The sequence below is a fragment of the Rousettus aegyptiacus genome, unplaced genomic scaffold (genome assembly GCF_014176215.1).
Source record: "Rousettus aegyptiacus isolate mRouAeg1 unplaced genomic scaffold, mRouAeg1.p scaffold_m13_p_14, whole genome shotgun sequence".
Taxonomy (NCBI): domain Eukaryota; kingdom Metazoa; phylum Chordata; class Mammalia; order Chiroptera; family Pteropodidae; genus Rousettus; species Rousettus aegyptiacus.
The window spans coordinates 6,851,738-6,870,079 of record NW_023416289.1 but is presented as its reverse complement, the minus strand read 5'-3'; the positions used below and the strand labels follow the sequence as shown (position 1 = coordinate 6,870,079).

General features: G+C 55.9%; 1 protein-coding gene across 6 annotated transcripts in view; it reads right to left on the bottom strand.

Moving 5' to 3' along the window:
* SLC6A2 (solute carrier family 6 member 2) overlaps positions 1–14,633 on the bottom strand; it is a 42,125-nt gene extending 27,492 nt beyond the window's left edge. The window contains exons 1-5 of one of the 6 annotated variants that reach the window (XM_016124096.2): positions 14,532–14,625; positions 14,268–14,359; positions 12,646–12,970; positions 2,436–2,567; positions 362–599 (exon numbers count right to left, since the gene is read on the bottom strand). In XM_016124096.2, coding sequence (XP_015979582.1) covers positions 362–599; positions 2,436–2,567; positions 12,646–12,919 — 644 coding nt within the window. In that variant the 5' untranslated portion in view covers positions 12,920–12,970; positions 14,268–14,359; positions 14,532–14,625. Of the gene's footprint in view, positions 1–361; positions 600–2,435; positions 2,568–12,645; positions 12,971–13,058; positions 13,379–13,407; positions 13,424–13,505; positions 13,594–13,839; positions 13,946–14,267 lie in introns of those variants that run through there. The other 5 variants (XM_016124094.2, XM_036231286.1, XM_036231285.1 and 2 more) reach the window with 5 other exon arrangements.
* Between the last annotated feature and the right edge of the window lie 3,709 nt (positions 14,634–18,342).

Below are 18,342 nucleotides of genomic sequence, written 5' to 3'. Positions count from 1 at the left end.
GGTGGGCCAGACGACAGCTTCAGGATCAGACCGACTGGCGGCTGAGCCCCAAATATCCCCCTGGCTGACTTTATCAGTTCTTAAGACACCTCCTCACAGGGGCCCTCCCTGATCACCTCCCTCACCCCCACAATCACTTTCTACCACATTCTTGGTTTAAGAGCAATTATATCCCCTAAAATGTGTTTTATTTCCACTCTCTTGTCCTGGGTCGGACCCCTGGTGGCGGCTCGGGATACATTACGAACAATGAGTGGCTCGTCCCCCCTTCTCCTGAGGTTTCCTGAGCTTTGGGCTCAGGGCTGACCCAGCACAGGTCTCGGTGTGCCCAAGAGAACAGGATGAGGGCGGGACGACTTACTCGTAAAACTCTGCCGCCGGCGTGAACTTGTACTTGGAGTACTTGGTGTGGTTGCCCAGCACGGAGGCGTTGAGGAGCTTGGGGTCGGTGCAGTTGGGGCTGTTCCAGGCGTGGCCGCAGTCGGTCCAAGGCAGGTTGAAGGTGAACGAGGAGAAGAGGTAGTAGAGCGACCAGGCGATGATGACGTTGTAGTAGAAGCCGACGTAGATGGCGATGAGGATCACGGCGTAGCCTACTCCTGGGTGGGGAGTGGGGGGTGGGGGAGGGGCGGGTCAGGCAGGGGCTTCCAGGCCCACGCCGGAGCCAGCTCTCCCAGGGAGCTGGCTCCAGCCCCCCGGCCCCAGGAGCAGGTTGTCAGAGCCACAGCTGCACTCCCCAGGTACCCCCACGCGGTCTCTTGCCACTGGAACACACCGGGCCGGCCAGGTGTGCCAGGACTTCAGTGCCCCCAGGGAGCAGCTGCGTTGGGCACTAAAGCAAAAGCATCCCAATCCCTTGCCCCCTGGGGGCAGGATAACATTGAGGCATATTAACACCCCCTCCGTGGGATTGAGCTCCTGGACCACGGTGGACCTGGCTTGTTGGCTGCGTCTCCTTTCCTCTCCTCCACTGGTGCTCCCTGGGATCACCTCCCAAAATAACTCCTTACACTGAATCCTTGTCTCAGGACCTGCTTCTGGGGAACCCCAAACAAGCAGTACCCATCGGGAATTCGGCCCTGTGTGAAGTTCTCTGGGTCCTGTTTTCCATGACCTGCTTTTATGCGCCAATCTCATCTTCCTGAACGTGTCACAAAAATACTCCTTCAGGGACAGTTAGATGACTTTTGTCTACAAGAGACAGATTTTTTTTGGCCTGCGTAGCCTTGCTCTAAGGGAGTAGTAGCCTTAATCATTCTTAACGTGTAAGGTTTGGATGAGGCTAATCCCTCGCCCTGTTGAGCTGGCTGCAGGCACGTGACTCAAGCCTGGCCAATCAGAGTTCTGCTTCTCTGTCGCCACAGTGATTGGTTTGCTCGATGAGCATGTGACTCAAGTCAAACCAATGAGAGTCCTTTCTGGGACGTTTAATGAAGCTATGAAGCTGTAGGGTGTTTTTTTTAAATTTTGTCATTGTTAACCTTGGTAAGATTTAATCCCTTTGCTGATGGCCAGCTCTGCTAGCACCTGAGAAGAATGCCTGAGACCGATGCTAACACCGATGAAAACAGACTTGAGAGAAATCAAGAGCGATTCCAGAAAACATTATTCGAGGGCCTGGATCAAGCTATACCTGAAGCCAACGAGAAGCCCCTGGACTTTACTGTCTCATAAACCAATAAATTCTCTTTTATATTCGAGCCACTTTGAATGGGATTTCTGGAAATTAAACAGAAAGCTCCTAACTAATACACGTGTCTTAGAAGCCTCCTATGCCAGCCTGTATCTACTACGGGACTAGGCACAGAGAAGGGACTCAGAGACTCATGCCGGCTGAGAAGAGGCTCACAGGAGTCACCCTGGTGCTCAGTGCCATCTGGACCCAGTTCCCTCATAGTGCCTGGGAGACACTAATTCTTACTCCACACCCTTCTGACGGCTGTACAGGGGCCAATAAATGGCAGTTACTATGGCCACTTTCTCCCGAATGCAACCTTTATCTTATGTCTCAGCTGTGATCAATTAGTTTTGGCTATTGTATTAAGGACTGTGAGGTAGCTTTCTGGCTGAGCCCACAAAGGTCTATAATGACTTTAACACATCTGCCGTGGGAGCGAGCGGGGAGAGCAGCGGCCTGTGAGCTGGGTGCTTCTAACACGTCTGTATTTTCCATATAGGAAGCAGACACCCACTGATCACTCAGCTGCAGAGCCTGGACTGGAACCCAGGTTTCCATACTTTCTAGGCTAAAGCTATTCCTGAAACACTGAATGCTCTCCATGTAACTTGAAAGGGTGGACATCCTTGTCCTTGCCAATAGCTGTGACTCCGAGAGAGCTGGTCGACCTCAGATCCCGCCTTTGGAGCAGATTCTCCAGGGGCACCACGGACGTCTCTCTGGACGACGTGGGACCCTCCCAGACCCATTTCTTTACCTTTGAAGAACGGGCAGATCTTCCACACCGTGGCCGCCCCTTCTCGGTTGTACTGGCCCAGAGCCAGCTCCATGTAGAACAGAGGCATCCCAGCGATGATGAGGAAGAGCGTGTACGGGATCAGAAAGGCTCCTGGAGGACACAGAGGCAGGGCGTGAGCCCCTAGACCCCGCGCAGTCCGGGCCCGCCCCACAGGGCGCCTGGGTCAATGTCGGCCCGAGCCTCAAGGGTCCTCATTTATCTGCTCATCCGCCACTTCCCAAGGGCTACTGTGCAGTAGGTACCTCAAGGCACATAGGACAATCAGTAAAGATAATCGTAACAGTAATAATAGTTGTTGTAGTAGTAATGATTATAAATTTGAGGTTCTGTAATCGACTTAGTAAAATCTAGGTTAGTCCAAGCTACACAGGCGTGTTCTTGCACGATTCGCCTAGCCTTCGACACGCCGGCACACACTGAAGCGCCACGGCGAGGTTCGCAGGTGCGGTCTGTACCAAATTTATTTCTTTCATGAATCATCACTTTGGAGAATGCCAATTGCCCCAAACCTTTCCTTTAATAGGTAAGAAAATTGAGACCAGAGAGGGAGAGACAGTGCCCAAGGTGAAATGGGATCGAGTTTCTCATTTTGCTCATATCTGTATCATTTCAAGGTCACGCAGGTCTTTCCCAAACTTGATCTCACTGGACTCTTTTTCTTAGCCTCACGATAGCTCACGGACATAACCAGACAGGGTCATTCCATCTCCCCGCCTTGGGAAACTGAGAGCAGAGAAGGAAGTTGACTAGGTCCTGTTTGCACTGCTGGTAAGTGACAGAAGCAGGATTCGAAATCAGGCCGTTGAAGGTAAACAGGCACTGGAGCAAAGAGGTCGGAGGCACACGTCTCTGACCGGGGAGGGTGCCCGCCTGCAGCATCTCAGGAAGCAGAGGGGCGCCCTGGCAATGAGCAGCTCCTGATCCCCGGGAGAATTCCTGGAGGAATTAGACCCATCTGAGTTCTAGAAACAATTCTCCATGTGCCTGGAAGCCTAGGGTGAGCTAAGTGGGCTCTGACGCCGTGAGGTGACTCACTGGGACACATGCCCGTCAGCCCAGGTGGCGAGCTTGACCAAAGCAAGACGCCAGCCCCTTTTCCTGACATGGCCGGTGGTGGCCAGGCCAGATGCACACTCCTCTGGCCCTTGGCCTTTGGCTGAGATGCCGTAACCTTGGAAACCAAGGACTCTCTGTCCCACCCACACCAGGAAAGTGCAGAAACTGGAAAATACTTAATGATAATAACATCGGAAATATGATATCCCCTGCTGTGTTCCTGGCACTTTACACACAATGTCTCATTCAGTCTTCTCAACAACCCTAAAATGCAAAGGTTATTACTACCTCCATTTTCCAGATGGGAACACTCAGGCACCAACCCAGCAGAGAACTGTGACTGTCACATGACACCCAGGGTCAAACCCACCCAGCCACTCAGACGATCAGTCCTCCACTTTCTTCCCAGGAAGCCCAGGGCTCTTAGGGACAAAGCATGAAGGGTTGGCCGCAGTGCCCTTAGACCCGGAGCCTTCTGTAGCAGGAGATGGACCAGCAGGGAAGAAGCTACTGGGACGTGAGCATCAAGCAAGGCACCGGGCACTCAGCATCTGTGACTCCATTTACTCTTTCCAGAAACCATCTGAGGTAGCAACGGCTACACCCATTTTTCAGAGGAGAAAACCGAGGCTTGGAAAAATTAAGTGGCTTGACCAAGCTCACCCAGCTGGTAAGTGACAGATCTGGGATTTGGACCTAGGTCTGCCTGGCTCCAGAGCTTCAGACCCAGTCTCAATATATTCTACAGATTCCAGAACATTCCAGCCTAGATGAAGGACAGTCTCGGTGGGGGAGGTGTTCTGAAACTGGGGGTCTAGGGCCACCTAAGCCACCTAGTTTGTTGGTCACAGGCTGGTCCAATGCTCCTGTGTACACGTGTATTTCCGTACGCGGACACACTCACACACACACGAGGAAAACCACTGCCAACTGTGAATGCGGTTCCGACTGGTGGCCTTTGGATAGATTTAGTAAGAAAAAGCATCTGTCCATCACCTCTAGCCCCACACACACTGCCTCACACTCTACCACGAGGGAGGAACTCTACAGGTTTCAGAGTGGTTCTGGAACCCTCTGGGCCAATGCCGAGTTCTCAGCAAGGGAAGCCCAGTGGTTGCCAAGTTCTAGGCTGGAGCAGAGCCTGTTCGGGTAAGGAAGACCCCATAAAAGGGGCAGGCAGTGCCTGCAGGAGGGGGCTCAGCAGGAGGCAGTAGGGACCTGGCCTGGTGGAGAATTGAGGGGAGGAAGAGGGAGTGTGACCAGGGAGACGCTGTAGGACAGAGAGGAGGGTCCCCTGGACCCATGTCCTAGACCGTTGAGGGCTCGAATCCACAAACTGAATCCTGGCCACACCCTGACATGTTAAGAAGCAAAAAACCACTGAAATGTCCCTTTGGTCCCCGCAGCTCAGCTTACGGGTTAGCACTGTGGCCAGCTTTCGCCAGAGTCCCAAGAAAACCTTGGCCGATGCCTAGGGCAGCCAGGTTTGGCCCTCCTCTCCAAACATCCCAAGGGCAGAGTAAACACCAGGTGCAAGAGAGGATGAGATTTCAACAGGAGATAGCGCTGCTCCCAGCGGGCTGCCCCGGACATGTGCTGGGCTGGGGACCCAGGCGCACATGGAGATCTACGCTGCACATGTCTGCAGATATAGAGATGACACATCAGGCCACGGCTGCTCACAAAACCACGCTCTCCCCTCCTACTTGGTAACTAGACCTCTGTAATGGTCCCGTCAAAGTTCGAGTTCGGAACCCTCCGCTTTTGGTGCTGGGCACTGGCATATGGCGGCCCGGGGAGCCCCGTTTGCCCCTCACCCCTCGCCCCTCCCACCCCACCCGGGGTCCGTCCAGACCTGCGTACGGGCTTTTGCGCATGCGTGTGGCTCTCACGCCCATCTGTCCAAGCTCCATCCACATTCTCTGCGGATAATGGGCCTCTGGCCTTCCACTCGGGCCTGGGGCTGGGCCAACTCATAGCATAGTTCACGTTCCAGAAGAAGGCGCCAGGCGGAAGGCCCACACGGACCCAGAGGGGGTTGGGACGCTTGGGCGGGGAACTCCGGCTATATGGAGCGTGGTAGGGGCTGGGAGGCCCTCTTGGCCCTGACCAGGTGAGATGAGTTAGGGGGCAGAGCGGGGGCCTCTCTAAAGCACAGGGCCCGGCACAGACCCCTCGTGGCATCATAAGAAAATAATATATATATATATATATATATATAGAGAGAGAGAGAGAGAGTCTCCACTCTGGGTTCCTGACAGAGCCCTTAAAACTCTTGTAACCTCCCGAGGAACGGGGCTGACAGAGAAGTGCCTGACACTGAGCTCCTCCGCCCTTTGGAATTTTCTGGGTGATCGGAGTGTCTTTTGTTCTCGTAAAGAGACTCTTGGTGGGCTCCTGGACGGGGACTGGCCCCCAGAAAGACTCAGCCATGATGACGGGTTTGAAACTTTCAGCCGCACCCCCTACCCTCCGGGACTACCCGAACGGCGGCCACGCCTACGTGGTGACGCGCCCGAGATCCGGGAACGACGGCGCTGGAGAAGTTTCCGGGTGGCGAAGGCGCCCACCAGGAGGGAGGGGCACCCTGACTCCATGGGGACAGAGTTTCCCGCACTTTGGACCTTTCCAGACCGGGCCCTAAGCACCTCTTCATCCGGGTGTTCAACTGTATCCTTTATCGTGTTCTTCGTAACGAACTGGTCAATGCAGGTAAGTGTCTCCGAGCTATTGCAGCAAATTATCAAATGTAAAGAGGGGGGCCTACAAACGCCTGGTTTATAGCTGGTTGGTCAGGAGCACAGTGACAACTTGGGACTCGTGACCGGTGTCTGAAGTAGGGACAGTCTTTGAGGGACTGAGCCCTTAACCTGTGGAGTCTGTGCTTGCTCCGGGTAGACAGCGTCAGAATTGAATCGTAGGACACAAGGCCGGTGTCCTCAGTGCTGGAGAATGGGTCAGTGTGGGGAAAAGCCCCACACATTTGCCGTCAGAAGAATGCAGCATGCAAACAAAAATGACTCTGCTCCTACGCCCTTGCCTGGATCTACGGACAATTCGGCCCCTCCCCCGCACCCTGCTATTTCTGGCTCAGTGACCCTGAGCGAATGCAACTGCTCAGAGCCTTAGCTCCCTCTTCGTAAGCGTAAGCGGGGCGGGGAGCACCTGCGTCGCTGGTTTGCCGTGGTTCTCAGAGATCACGGAGGCGCACCTGGCACCGAGTAGGTGCTCTGTAAATGGGAGTCACGTGCCGCCGTCGCTCTTGGAAACAGATGGGACGCACGTCTAAACCGGAAACCACAAGCCGAGGGGCGTCAGTGGCTGAGCGCGGCCAGGGCCTTGGCGCAGTGCAGCCGGGCACGGCTGCTGGAGGGGCCAGTCTATCAGGGCAGACTTGAGGCAGCTCCTTGGACGCCTCATGTCACTGCCCCAAGTGGGGCTTGCATCCAAACTTACTGCTGACCACTGGCAAGTGTAACACCGGGGATTTCCCCCGCCACCTCCAGCCCCATGCCCAAAAGGGCCCCCACAGTGCTGCCCAGGACCCCTTCAGGAATGAGGACCTGTGCCCTGCAGGGGGCACTGCTCAGGCCTCAGCTGTCGGTTTTCGGGAACTGCCTCAGCTGAAGGGAGCCACCTTGCTCAAGGCCACATCCCTTTCCCAGAGCATGTGGCATCATCCAAAACTGATCCATACCAGGGCATAGAGTCCCCATCCCCGCACCACAACTCAGGACAAGTCTGGAGGGCCCTCTGGGCCTCAGAGTTCCTGTGACCAGCTGAGGCTTCGCTGGGAGCCCGGCCCCTCTGGCCAGCCCCGCCTCCTCCCCTTCCCTCCATCCCTCCTGCCGCAACCCCCACCGAAGCCCCCACTCTGTCCTTCAGAGCCATGGAGAACAAAGCAAAGCAATTCCTCCTCCCCAAGACTGATCTTCCCTTTGGGGTCTTCAACAGCCACTGTGGGCCCTGCCCGCTGGTCTCAGGGTCTCCGTCACCTCAGTGCAAGTAGGGCCTTACACCCCTCCGCTCCTTCCCCTACATTTTACTGGGACCAGCCAGGAGCATCTATCTGTACAAGCCGCTACGCAGGTCCCTGCTGCTCCAGGAGGGACTGCCACACACAATGATGGCAGCTGGTTTTTTTTTTTTTTTTGGCCCCACAAAGGGGTCACTCACACTGGATCCTTCCACCTGACTTCTGGGACTTAGCGCTGAGACCCGAGAACAGCCCCAGCGAGGAAACAGAGCCACTGCCCTGATGGACTGACCCCTCTCCTCCAAGGAGGGCAGTGGGCGTGGACCTCAGGGAGATGAGTGTTGAGACCACCCATCGTCATGGGACAATTCTCCCTTCGCTGTCGCTTTGCAAATGTGCTGGCTTCCCATTTCCTCCGTCCTGGTTTCTTTGAAAGGAACAAATTAGAGGGAAATATAACCTACAAAGAACAGAGCAGGACCTCACCTTCCTCATTTGGGATATAATACCTCCAATAACAGAATCAAAATCGACATGAACTTTTAGGATATCTGCAGTAGACTATGAGTTCCCTAAAGGCAGGGATTGCCTTTTGCTCATCTTGACATTCCTGGCATACGATGGGCATTTAGTAAAAAATAAATAAATATATAAATAAATAAAATTGTTTTTTTTGGTTAAATAAATGGATCCCAGCAATGAGTCACACAGAGGATGTAGCTAATGAACTCACTGGGGCCTTTCTCCACTCATGCTGTGACCTAATCCTCATTTAGGCAGTTAGGTTTGGGACCTCAGGGCAAGATGTAATATTTATCCCCGTAAAATCCCATCTTGCTGGAAACAGCCTTTCTAGATCTTTCTGGCCAGCTCAAGAACAATGGGCCAGATCATGCTGGTGACCTCAGATCAAGGTCTCAGCTCCAGCCCCCGACGAGTTCTCATTCCTGCAAACTCATCATCCAAAGGGCCTCAACAGCTGGCCGCCTCATGTGCTGAACTCGGTTTGGCAAGCCGAACTCGGTTTGGCAAGCTTGGGGTGTAGACGGCCCTCCTGCAGCCAGGCCAGATGTGAAGGCATCGAGTTGGCAAACTCCTGTCCTCTGTACCAAGCACCACCTCAACGAGCCCAACTCTTTTGGCCAAGATGGTTCTAAAGGGCTACGGGAACCTGAGCTGACTTGGGGAAGGAGGGGAGCCCCACTGGGGACCGAGAACCACATAGGGCCCCATGAAATCAGGGAAAATGTTAATCCCCATTCTCCAGATGAGGCAACTTGGTTAGGCTCTCGGAATATGGAGAGATGCCCTGTCTTGGCTCTTGAGTCCCCAGACTCGAGCATGACTACTTCCAGCTCTACTTCCCTTCATCAGGTTCCTCCTAGAATCAGTTCTGCTCCCTCCAAAGTCAGGACCTGACCCTACTCTTAGGTCTCACGCATGGCCAAATTTCACTGAACAAAAAATAATAGTAACAACTCCACTCACTGCGCCCCTACTACGTTACTACGTGCCAGGCACTGTTCTGGGTCCTTTGCCTGCATCCTCGGTGATGCCAGAACACCCTGTGAGACGCGGTTATTCCCCTTTTCTGCACAGAAAGGAAACAGAGAGGATGAGTGGATTGTCCAAGGCTACATTTCCCCAAAATGTCAAGCCCGGATTCAAACCCACCCAGGTCTGTCTGAACTTAAATCTCAGAGCGGGCCGGCAAGACACGTCTCAAACAGCAGAGGCCATCTGCAAAGGCTAATTCACAGTGGCCTCTTCCCTGGCAGGTAGGAAGACATGGGGACCCACCCGCCTCCAACCCGCACCCCCCAGAGACCAAGACAAACCAGATCCAAGGCCACAGGTGCAGAGGGAGAATCTAGAACCCTGGAATCAGCCCCACTGCCTGGCACTGCCTCCCTGTTTGAGAGGGGTTTGAATGAAGCCCTGGAATTTCTAAGGGTGGCTTTCCCCATTGGAAGCCTCCTGCACCCACACACCCCAGCAGCTGGCCTACAGGAAGATAACCAGACAGGATGATGTTTTCCAGGAATTCATTTGGAAAATTAGCCGGGGGCCTAAACCATTAACACCTTTATAAATTCAAAACATCCTCGAGTCTAGACCAGTGTGAACTGGATTTTGAAGCTACTGTGTTAAGACTGGCACCAGAAGAGTATACAGGCTATCAAATAACAGGCCCGTGTCCTCCGGCTTGAGTACAGTGTGGGGCCAGGAGAGGGCTGGGTCTTGGGGCTCATCTAAGCTCACCTCCAGCTATGGCGGGGAACTTGGGCTCAGAGAGGGGCTGTGCTGTGCCCAGCATAACAGAGCTGGGATTTGAACTCCGGTCTTTTGGCCTCTTCCACAATTACACGATCCCCGCTCACCAGTCTGCTTGCCCATCTCTAGGGCTGACTACAGAATTACCAGATGAGAACTTATCTACAAAGAGCAGCCTGGAGGTCTCAGCAGAGATAAAGCCCAGAAGGGGCCCGCTGAGCATCCCCCAGAGGGGTGAGGACTAAGTCAGGAAAGGAGCTGGCTCAGACTCTGAGATGGAGACCGCTCTGCTCCGCTGTGCCAACCATGGACTTCTAGCCAGAAACGGAAACTCGCTGGTTGCACTTCCCCACCCCTTAGCCTGGCATTCAAGGTCTCCGCCGCCCCGCCCCAACTTGCCTCTCCACCCTAAGCTCCCCCAGCTTGCCCTGCGGCCTGCACTCGCAGGCTCTGAGCTGGTCCTGCGTGCACAGTGGAATACTGCCTTTCTTCCTGAGGCTCGTCCATACTCCTTCCACCCCCAGGAGCTGAGCTCCGACCGCAGCCCGCCTCCTCTGAGTCTTACCCAAGCGGCCCCTCTGTAGGTCTTTAGAGTGCTGGCCACCTCCCCCAGCCGCTTCACACACCACCATCATGGCGCTGCGCGGCGGCAGCTTCCTTCACCAAGGCCGTCATCCCTGCCGGGCTGTCTGCGGGCATTCGGCCCTCACGACAAGCCTCTGAGTTGAACGCCACTGTTTCCATTTGGTAGATGAGGAAACTGAGGCTTGGAGAGTCTCCCAAAGCCACAAAGCTAGAAGTTGGAACCCAGGACTCCACTGCTAAGGCGCCCCATCTCCAGGCTGCTGGCCCCACCCCACGGCGCATGCGCCTCACTGTTAGTTACCGCCAGGGGTTCCAACGTGTTGGGAACGGCTAGATCCTTGAGGGCTTGGGCCATTTCATGAACGGACTCGCTCAAGAAGTCTGCTAGGAACCGTCTACCACATTCCCAGGACCTAGGCCTTATCTCGGGCACTAGAAATACAGGGGTGAAAAAGCTACTTCTCTGCTGTCTAGGCGCCCCAGCCTGTTGCGGAGAGAGACGCGCAAAAAGACAAATGACCCCACGATTCAGAATGGGCTGCGTGCAGGGCTCACAAGCTCAGGAGACACGGCTTCCGGCCAGCGTCACTTAAAAATTGGAAACTGTGGCCAAGTGGCTCTGTTTTGCACCCTGGGCACCTGGTATGTCACCTTGCATACAGCAGGCACTCTGTGTGTTAGCGGCAATGGCCGAGCCAGCACACAGTGTCAATGAAAGAAAGGCCCGGGCTCTCCATCTCGCTGGTCTGTCCAACTGGCCATCTGGGGCGCTTTTAGTTTCAGCAAACACTTGTAACAATGGAAATGGCATGTAGCAGCGTGACAATGAAGCCCCGGGGTGACTGAAGCTCCTGGCAGGCGGACAGGATACTTCAGACATCTAGGTGACCCCTGCAGAGCCAGCATTGGGCCTCACTTCGAGAGGAGCCCAGTAAATATTGTTGATTAATGACGGTGTCTTCCACTGTCTAGGGACGAGCAGTGTAAGATGGTCACCAAGGACAGGCTGGATGGTGCGTCCCAGGGTGTCTCCGTCTGTCTTTCATTCATCACTCCCTGCCTGCTAAAATGACATAGAATCTTCGTTCCCTCCCTTCTTGGGTGCGAATGGCCAGAATGCTTAAGCCTGACCAGAACCCCTTGAGAAGCTGCAGGAGCCAAATAGGAAAGTTTCACCTCCGGTTCCCATTTCTCGCCCACAGTGAGAAGCATGTGTACACGCGGAAGCAAGCCGCTGGGTCCCAGGCCCTACAGGACAAGGGCATGAGCTTGCCCTTCACCCAGCTCCAAACTCTCATCCTGCCTCCATCCGAGGCCCTCCGGGGTCCCGAGCCAGAGGCAGGATGGTCTAGCGGATAGAGAGAATTCCAGAGCTGAGTCCCTTTCACCACCTTCTTCCTGTAGGTCAGCTCTCTGCAGGGCACCTCTGAGTTCATCACAGCCAGTGGGCAGGACTGGGGGGTTCAGGCGCCCGGGAGCAAAGGCCCTCAGGAAGGAGGTAGCTAGAGGCATAGGACCCAACATCCTGTCCCCGAGGCTGCTCCCCGCAGGGCTCTCCCACCTGGCTGGGCTGTAGTTGATCTCTAGGTTCTTATCCGGGGACAGGTGGGTAAACAGTCACCCAGGAGGAGGAGAGGAAAAGAGCCTGGCTGCTCCGCCCCTGTTCTAGGCCCCTGATGCAATCCGCCCTGTGTGAGGCCAGGACCCAGGAGGTGGAGGCTGGATCCGTCATCCAGGCCGCCTGCCACCAGGCGCAGGCCAGCTCTTGAGACCTACTGAACCGATCCCACCCAGGCAACCAGCACCAACTGCCAGTGGAGTCCCTCTGACTCTAGCTTCTCTTCCCCAAGAGCACAGGGCTTCCCAAGTGGCTTCAGAGAGCCCAAGTCCTCCATCAAGCTCAGAGTGCTGGATTTAGGGACACCGCGCGCCTGGCTGTCACCTCCTGCGCCCCTTCCAGAGCTCTCGAAATCGCCTCCCTTCTCGTGGACCGTCAAAGTCAGGGTTCCTCGCCCACCCCGGTGCCCCAGTTCCTCCTGGAGCCCCCCGCGCGCCTGTCACTGTCCGTGTTCGCGCCTCGATTTCCCTCTTCTTCAGGGGACGCCAATGCTTTCTGCGTGAGCCCTGCCCAGTCCCTTCCTGCGCCCCAGACTTGCCCACGCGCTTCCTCTTCTCCTCCCGTGTGTGACCCGTGTGCGTCCCAGCTCCCCTCCCTGAGACGGCCTCGGACAGGTAGCCTCCCGAGTGCCACACCCCCAGCCCATCAGGGGGGCTCACCGCCGCCGTTCTTGTAGCAGAGGTAGGGGAACCGCCACACGTTGGCCAGGTCCACCGCGAAGCCGACCACGGACAGCAGGAAGTCGATCTTCTTGCCCCAGGTCTCCCGGGGCTGCTCGTCGCTGCCGCGGGACGCCAGGAGGCACTGGACGCCGTTGCGCTCTTTCACGACCAGCAGCTCGGCGGCTTTGCGCGCCCTCAGCGGCTGCTCGGGCTCCAGGTCCGTCCCGCTGTGCTGTGGCTGCACCTGCGGGTTCATCCGCGCCAGAATCATGGGTGCGGCTGGCGGGGGCGACGTCCGCGGTCCTGGGAGCGCACGGAGGCTCTGCTTGGATAAAAGGGAAAGATGTAAGTCCCTGAGCCGTCCCGCCAGGCTCGTGTCCCCCGAGACCTCCCGCGAGCGCCGGGGGTACCTCGGTCAGCGCGCGCTGAGCCCACGCAGAATTCCCAGAAAAAAAAAAAAAGGCGCGTGTCCGTTGGCACAATTTGGAAACAGAGGTAGTGCGCGCCGGACGGAGACGGAACTTGGAGGCGGAGACCGCCCCGGCCCTCCCTATAGGTCCAGCCTGGGACCTGGCAGCGCTTCCCTCGTGTGGCCGCTGCCTCTCCGGTCCAGACGGCGGGGTTTGGACACGCCGTGGCAGAGGCTTCCCAGGGCGGTGACCCAGGGCGGTGACCCGGGCCGCTGCAGCTGGCTGCCTGTCGCCCCAGCTCGGGTCCGCGCCACCTCCCACAGCCCCAGGAGCCTCCCCGGACACGTACGCGTCCGCACTTCAAACTCGCTGGCACTCCCGCCGTGCGCGCCCCGGCCCGGGCAGCCCCGGCCCGCCTGGCCGGTCCCGCGCGGAGGGCGCACTCACGTGTCCGGCAGCGCTGGGATCCCGGGCGCCGTGCGCCCTGCCCGCCGGGACCCGCCTCGCCTCGCCGGGCGGTGCGGCGCGAGCTGGGGCCGGCTCCTCCGCGGGGCTGGAGGCTCCGGGCTCGTCGGTTCTGGCCGCGCTGGGTGGGGGCCAGGCTGGTAATGTAGCCTGAGCCCCAGGTAACGCGCCGATCGCATTAACCCAGCGCTGGGCCCGCTCCGTCTGGAGCCTGTTAGCGCTAATGGAGAGTGACAGCCCGGCCGGGGATGGGCAGGGGCGGGGGCGCGGCGCGGGCTCCCGGGGTGGCGGGAGCAACACGCTCGTGGCAACTCACGGGACCCGGGCGCGTATTCCCCTTCCAGGGCGCGCGGAGGCACCAGCCTCTGCCATCCGACCAGGAGGAGAGAGCGGGACTCCCAGCACTAGGCGCTGAGTTGCGTCTGAGGGGGCGGAGGGCGGGAAAAGGCTGGGGAGAGCGAACCACCCGGCTCAGCACTCGCTCTGTCACCCGCCGCAGGCCTCTTAAACTCCCCTTCTAGAGTTTCCCCTTCAGCTAAATGGGAACATTCTGCTCAGGGCCTGGGACGGCACCCTGATGCTGGCAGGCCTTTGGGTGCACTTTGTTTAGCTGGTTTGGGTTGAGAGGCCACAGCGCAGCACTGACTCCCACATCTCTGTTATGGGCGGGCTAGCAAGGTCCAGGCCCCCTGTTCTGTGAGGCGGAGAACTCTTATTCATTCATCTACTCACTCACTCACTCACCCCTTCTCTAGAGCAGAGAGCACTGTTCTAGCCTCCGGGCATGCGCAAGTGGACCACTCACTCAAAAATCCCTTAGGTGGTGGAGTTTAGTTCTGTCCGGGAAAGACGGAAAAACAAGAAAGATGATAAGTAGGTGCGTTTTCTCGTACTGAGAAGGCCGCCTGTTTCCCAGAGGTGACAACGCTTAAGTGGGATGGGGGGAGTTCTGACAAGCTCAGGTGCGCTGATCCTTCTGTCCTTTAACCATTCCACGCTCAAACCCACCCCGGGACCTGTGCGCTCCTTCCTCTGCCTGCGTTGTTCAGATCTCAGCCCAGCGGACCCTTCCTGACCTCTTACATCTCAGGCACACCCCGCTCTCTATCGCACCACCCTGTTTTATTACATCATTACATCACCGTCCGAATTTACTTATTCGTTTAGTACACGTCTCCTCTCCAGTGGCATATGAGCTCCACGAGGGTGGGGCCTTCGCTGCCCTGAGCGCCACTGTGGTCCCAGCCCCTGAAACATACGAGGGCATCAACCAGCATGTGAGGTGAATGAATTAATGGGGGCGCCAGGGGGTGTTTAGAGCACTTTTCACTAGAGGGACCAGGATGGCAAAATGTCCTCTGCGAAGGAGGCAGAGAGGAGAGGAAGGGGTAGCTAGCGAGGCGGTCGGGTCTGGCCTGGCCGTCGGGGCACTGGCAACCGGAAGCAGGAGGCCAGGAAAAACTTCCAGCAGAGGTTTCAGAAGGAGAGCCTGGAACCCCACCGGTTCCCGCTCACTCACCGAAGATGCCAGTTTCCTTTGACCCACGGCGCCCTCCCCACCCCCAGACAAAGCTGAGAGCAGAACCCAGGTTTCCCGGCTCCCAGCCCCTGTCCCCTCCACCAGTTAGCGGAGGGAAACACTCAGAGTCTCTCTAGTGATCATGTCCCCCTCCTCCCCTCTAGGCCATGCTCCATCCGGCCGGTCCTGAACCCGCCACCCTAAGCACCCTGCAAAGCCCCAGCAGCCCCACGGGTGGCCCCCGGGACCTTTCGCCACAGCAGCCTCCTCGCCAGGCACCCCACAGCCAGTGTCTGTCCAAACGCGAGATTCGGCAGCCGCCAGAGCTCTTTTAAAATTCAAGTTTGATCACCTCACTCTTCTGCCTAAAACTCCTCTAAGAGACAGCAACATGTCAACGTGATTTGATGAACCCTGGATTTGAGATATTTTTTATTTTCTTCTATATAATTCTCGATCTGCCAACTTTTTTTTTTACAATGAGCATGATACTTATGCGATCAGAAAAAGATAACCCGTGATTTCTTAAAATCTTCCAGTCTTTCCAGGATAATATCTAAACACCTTCAGCAGTAGACAAGATTCTACCTGTCTATTTAACCGTACTTCTTGCTATCCTAATTCAATTCGCTCCCCATTCTTCCTACAAACCATTTACCACCTCTAAAATATGCTTTATTCTCTAGCAACATGGGAGATACTCAACTACTAGTAGTCCCCTGGACACTTTATGCCTTTTTATACCTTTGGATTCTTGAATATGCTATTTTCATCTTTCTCTTGTCTATAGAACGCCTATTTACCCTTCAAAACCTCAGACGTCACCTCCGCCGTGAAGCCTTCCCTGATAACCACTTCTCACAAAGAGAGTAAACGCCTCTATACTGCGTTGTATGTTCATCCAGTACAGTTATCTGTGTGGCTTCCCTACCGGGGCAATGTGTTTCCTGTCACCTTGTACACGGAGGGCACCAGAAGAGACCGAAATCGTTGGTTGGGTTCGGTGCCTTTGGTCGGGTGTTTGATGTTGGATTCCTTCAGAAGCAGAAAAAAATCGAATTCAAGTAGTTTATTTCGCAGGCGCCCCCGGAAGTACTGGCGCAGGAGTGTGGGGGGCGGGGGCGAAGCAGGAAAGGGGAGGACACCGGTACCGGACACAGTAATGAACCGTTCCAGCGGTGGGCGGCTGATGTTCCGTCCTGCCGGGGACTTCCGGGAGATTCCACAGACCATGCCTCAGTCGTTCCGGGCAAGGAAGCTGCAGTATCAATGTGTTAAGGCTGCTCCCGGGGTGCTAAGCTGCCAGCCTTTCCGGCCTGCCCGGTGTGTGGGCTGAGCACACTCCTGTCCCGGGGGGAAGGGCTTGCAGCACAGCCCCGGGTCCTGGTAGTGGGAAGCCGATGGGTCAGATCCATGCTGGGGGGAACACTGAATGATGAGGGGTGTGGGCAGGGCACTGGAAGTGTTTGCTGTAGGGACAGAGGGAAGCAACCTCCACCCCCCCCCCCATCACACACACACACACACACACACACACCCATCAACGGGCAAATCGGCAAGTCCCGAGAGTTTCACTTTGTGCTTTCAGAGACTTCCGGGGGAGCAGGAGCCAGGACGCCAGGCTGGGGCTGGGCTGAGGGGAGGGCGTCTCTCTCCACCTCTGGTCCCGATTCCCTGCCCACAGCTCCCCGAGCCATGGGGCCATGTGGCTTCTCTCTGTGCCCCGCGTCCTGCCCCTCCAAGTGGCCTGAGGGCAAGTGGGTGGGCAGGCGGCTGGAGCATTATCAGAGCTAACGTGATCTCTGGGAGGCGTCACTTCCACTTACCATGGCACTTGGTGACACAGGCCATGGGCACAAGGCGATGGCTGGTGCTCTCAGTCCAGCTCTGGCCATCTCCCCACGGACGCCGAGACCCTGACACACAAAGGCTGGACTAGAGGATGTTTGGGAGCCAAAGGGCTGGGTTCTGGAAGGGTCCTGTGGGCACGCTCGGAACCTGACCTCCATTGCACTGTGGGGGACTAGGCCAGAGGGGGGGAGAGGTTTGCTCATATGTTTGTTTCTTCCCTCTTATTCCTTCCTTTCTTTATTCTGATTTTTATTATTTTTTATTTGTTTGTTTGTTTTGGGATCAGGGGCCCGTAGACCTGTATTTCTGTGCAGCTGACCTGCTCAGGGTTAATTAATGATAAATTATGCTGCATTTACAAATAGAGTCTCCTCAGTAAGAGACCCTGTGAGCTGAAGTCACTCTCCTCCAGGACACCTCCCACTAAAGCACCCAGGGGGTCCTCAAGGCTCCCAATCCACTCGGATGTGGCTCAGTCCTTAGCTTCTCCTCTGCTGAGATCCTACCCCAACTGAACGCCATGCCAGTGGCCTGCAAGGGTTGGCTGGGCTTCTGCCGTCAAGACCTCAAAAGGATGCATTTAGTCATTCACCTATATCTGCCATGGAAGGACTTTGGATTTTATTCTGAATGAGATGGGAGCCACTGCAGAAAGGAATAGAATCCGAACTCCTTTCCAAAAGGTCTGGCACTGACTGGCTTTAAAAAGCATCTGTCCACGTGACACTCACGTTTGCATTCTCTGCCTAGATCCAGCTACAGACTGGACATCTCGGCCTGGGTCATAAAAGTCACCTGGGACTCACGATGTCCCGAGTCAAATTGTTGACCACCCTAAGTGACCACCTCCCCCCCACACACACATACACGCACCTGCTCCTCCTTGACTCCCTCAGCCCAGATGATGGCATCTTCCTTCTGCTTTCTCAAGACAAACACCTTGGAGTTGGCCTTGACTCTTTCTCACAAAAGAAATCAATGTGTTCTTTCGTGGACTAGCCAATGCAATCCTAGTCAAGCCTGGGACCCCATGGGACGGCAGATCGGGCGGGGGCAGAGGCACCAAGGTGGTCACTGCAATGACAGGGGATGAGTACATGGTTCACATCCTTCTCCAGGGCAGAGCTGACCATCAGGATGGGCCATAATCAGGCTGGTCCAAGGGCTCTGTCCATTCGGGGACTATCAGAACAGGGTGGAAACCTCGTGTGCTCCGCCGGAAGGCCAAACGTTCCTTAAATAATTTGACGGAATGTGGACTCTCCCAGAAACATGCACATATGCACAGCATTTTAAAGTTCAGTGTAAGAAATACCATACATAAGGAAAAGCAAATAAGACATGTATGAATGGTTTACAGTTTAAATAATGCTAATGACATGAACATACAAGAATACTCCCCCAGCCCAGAGCAAGAAAAAGCGCATTTCCATCCGTTACGAGACTTTG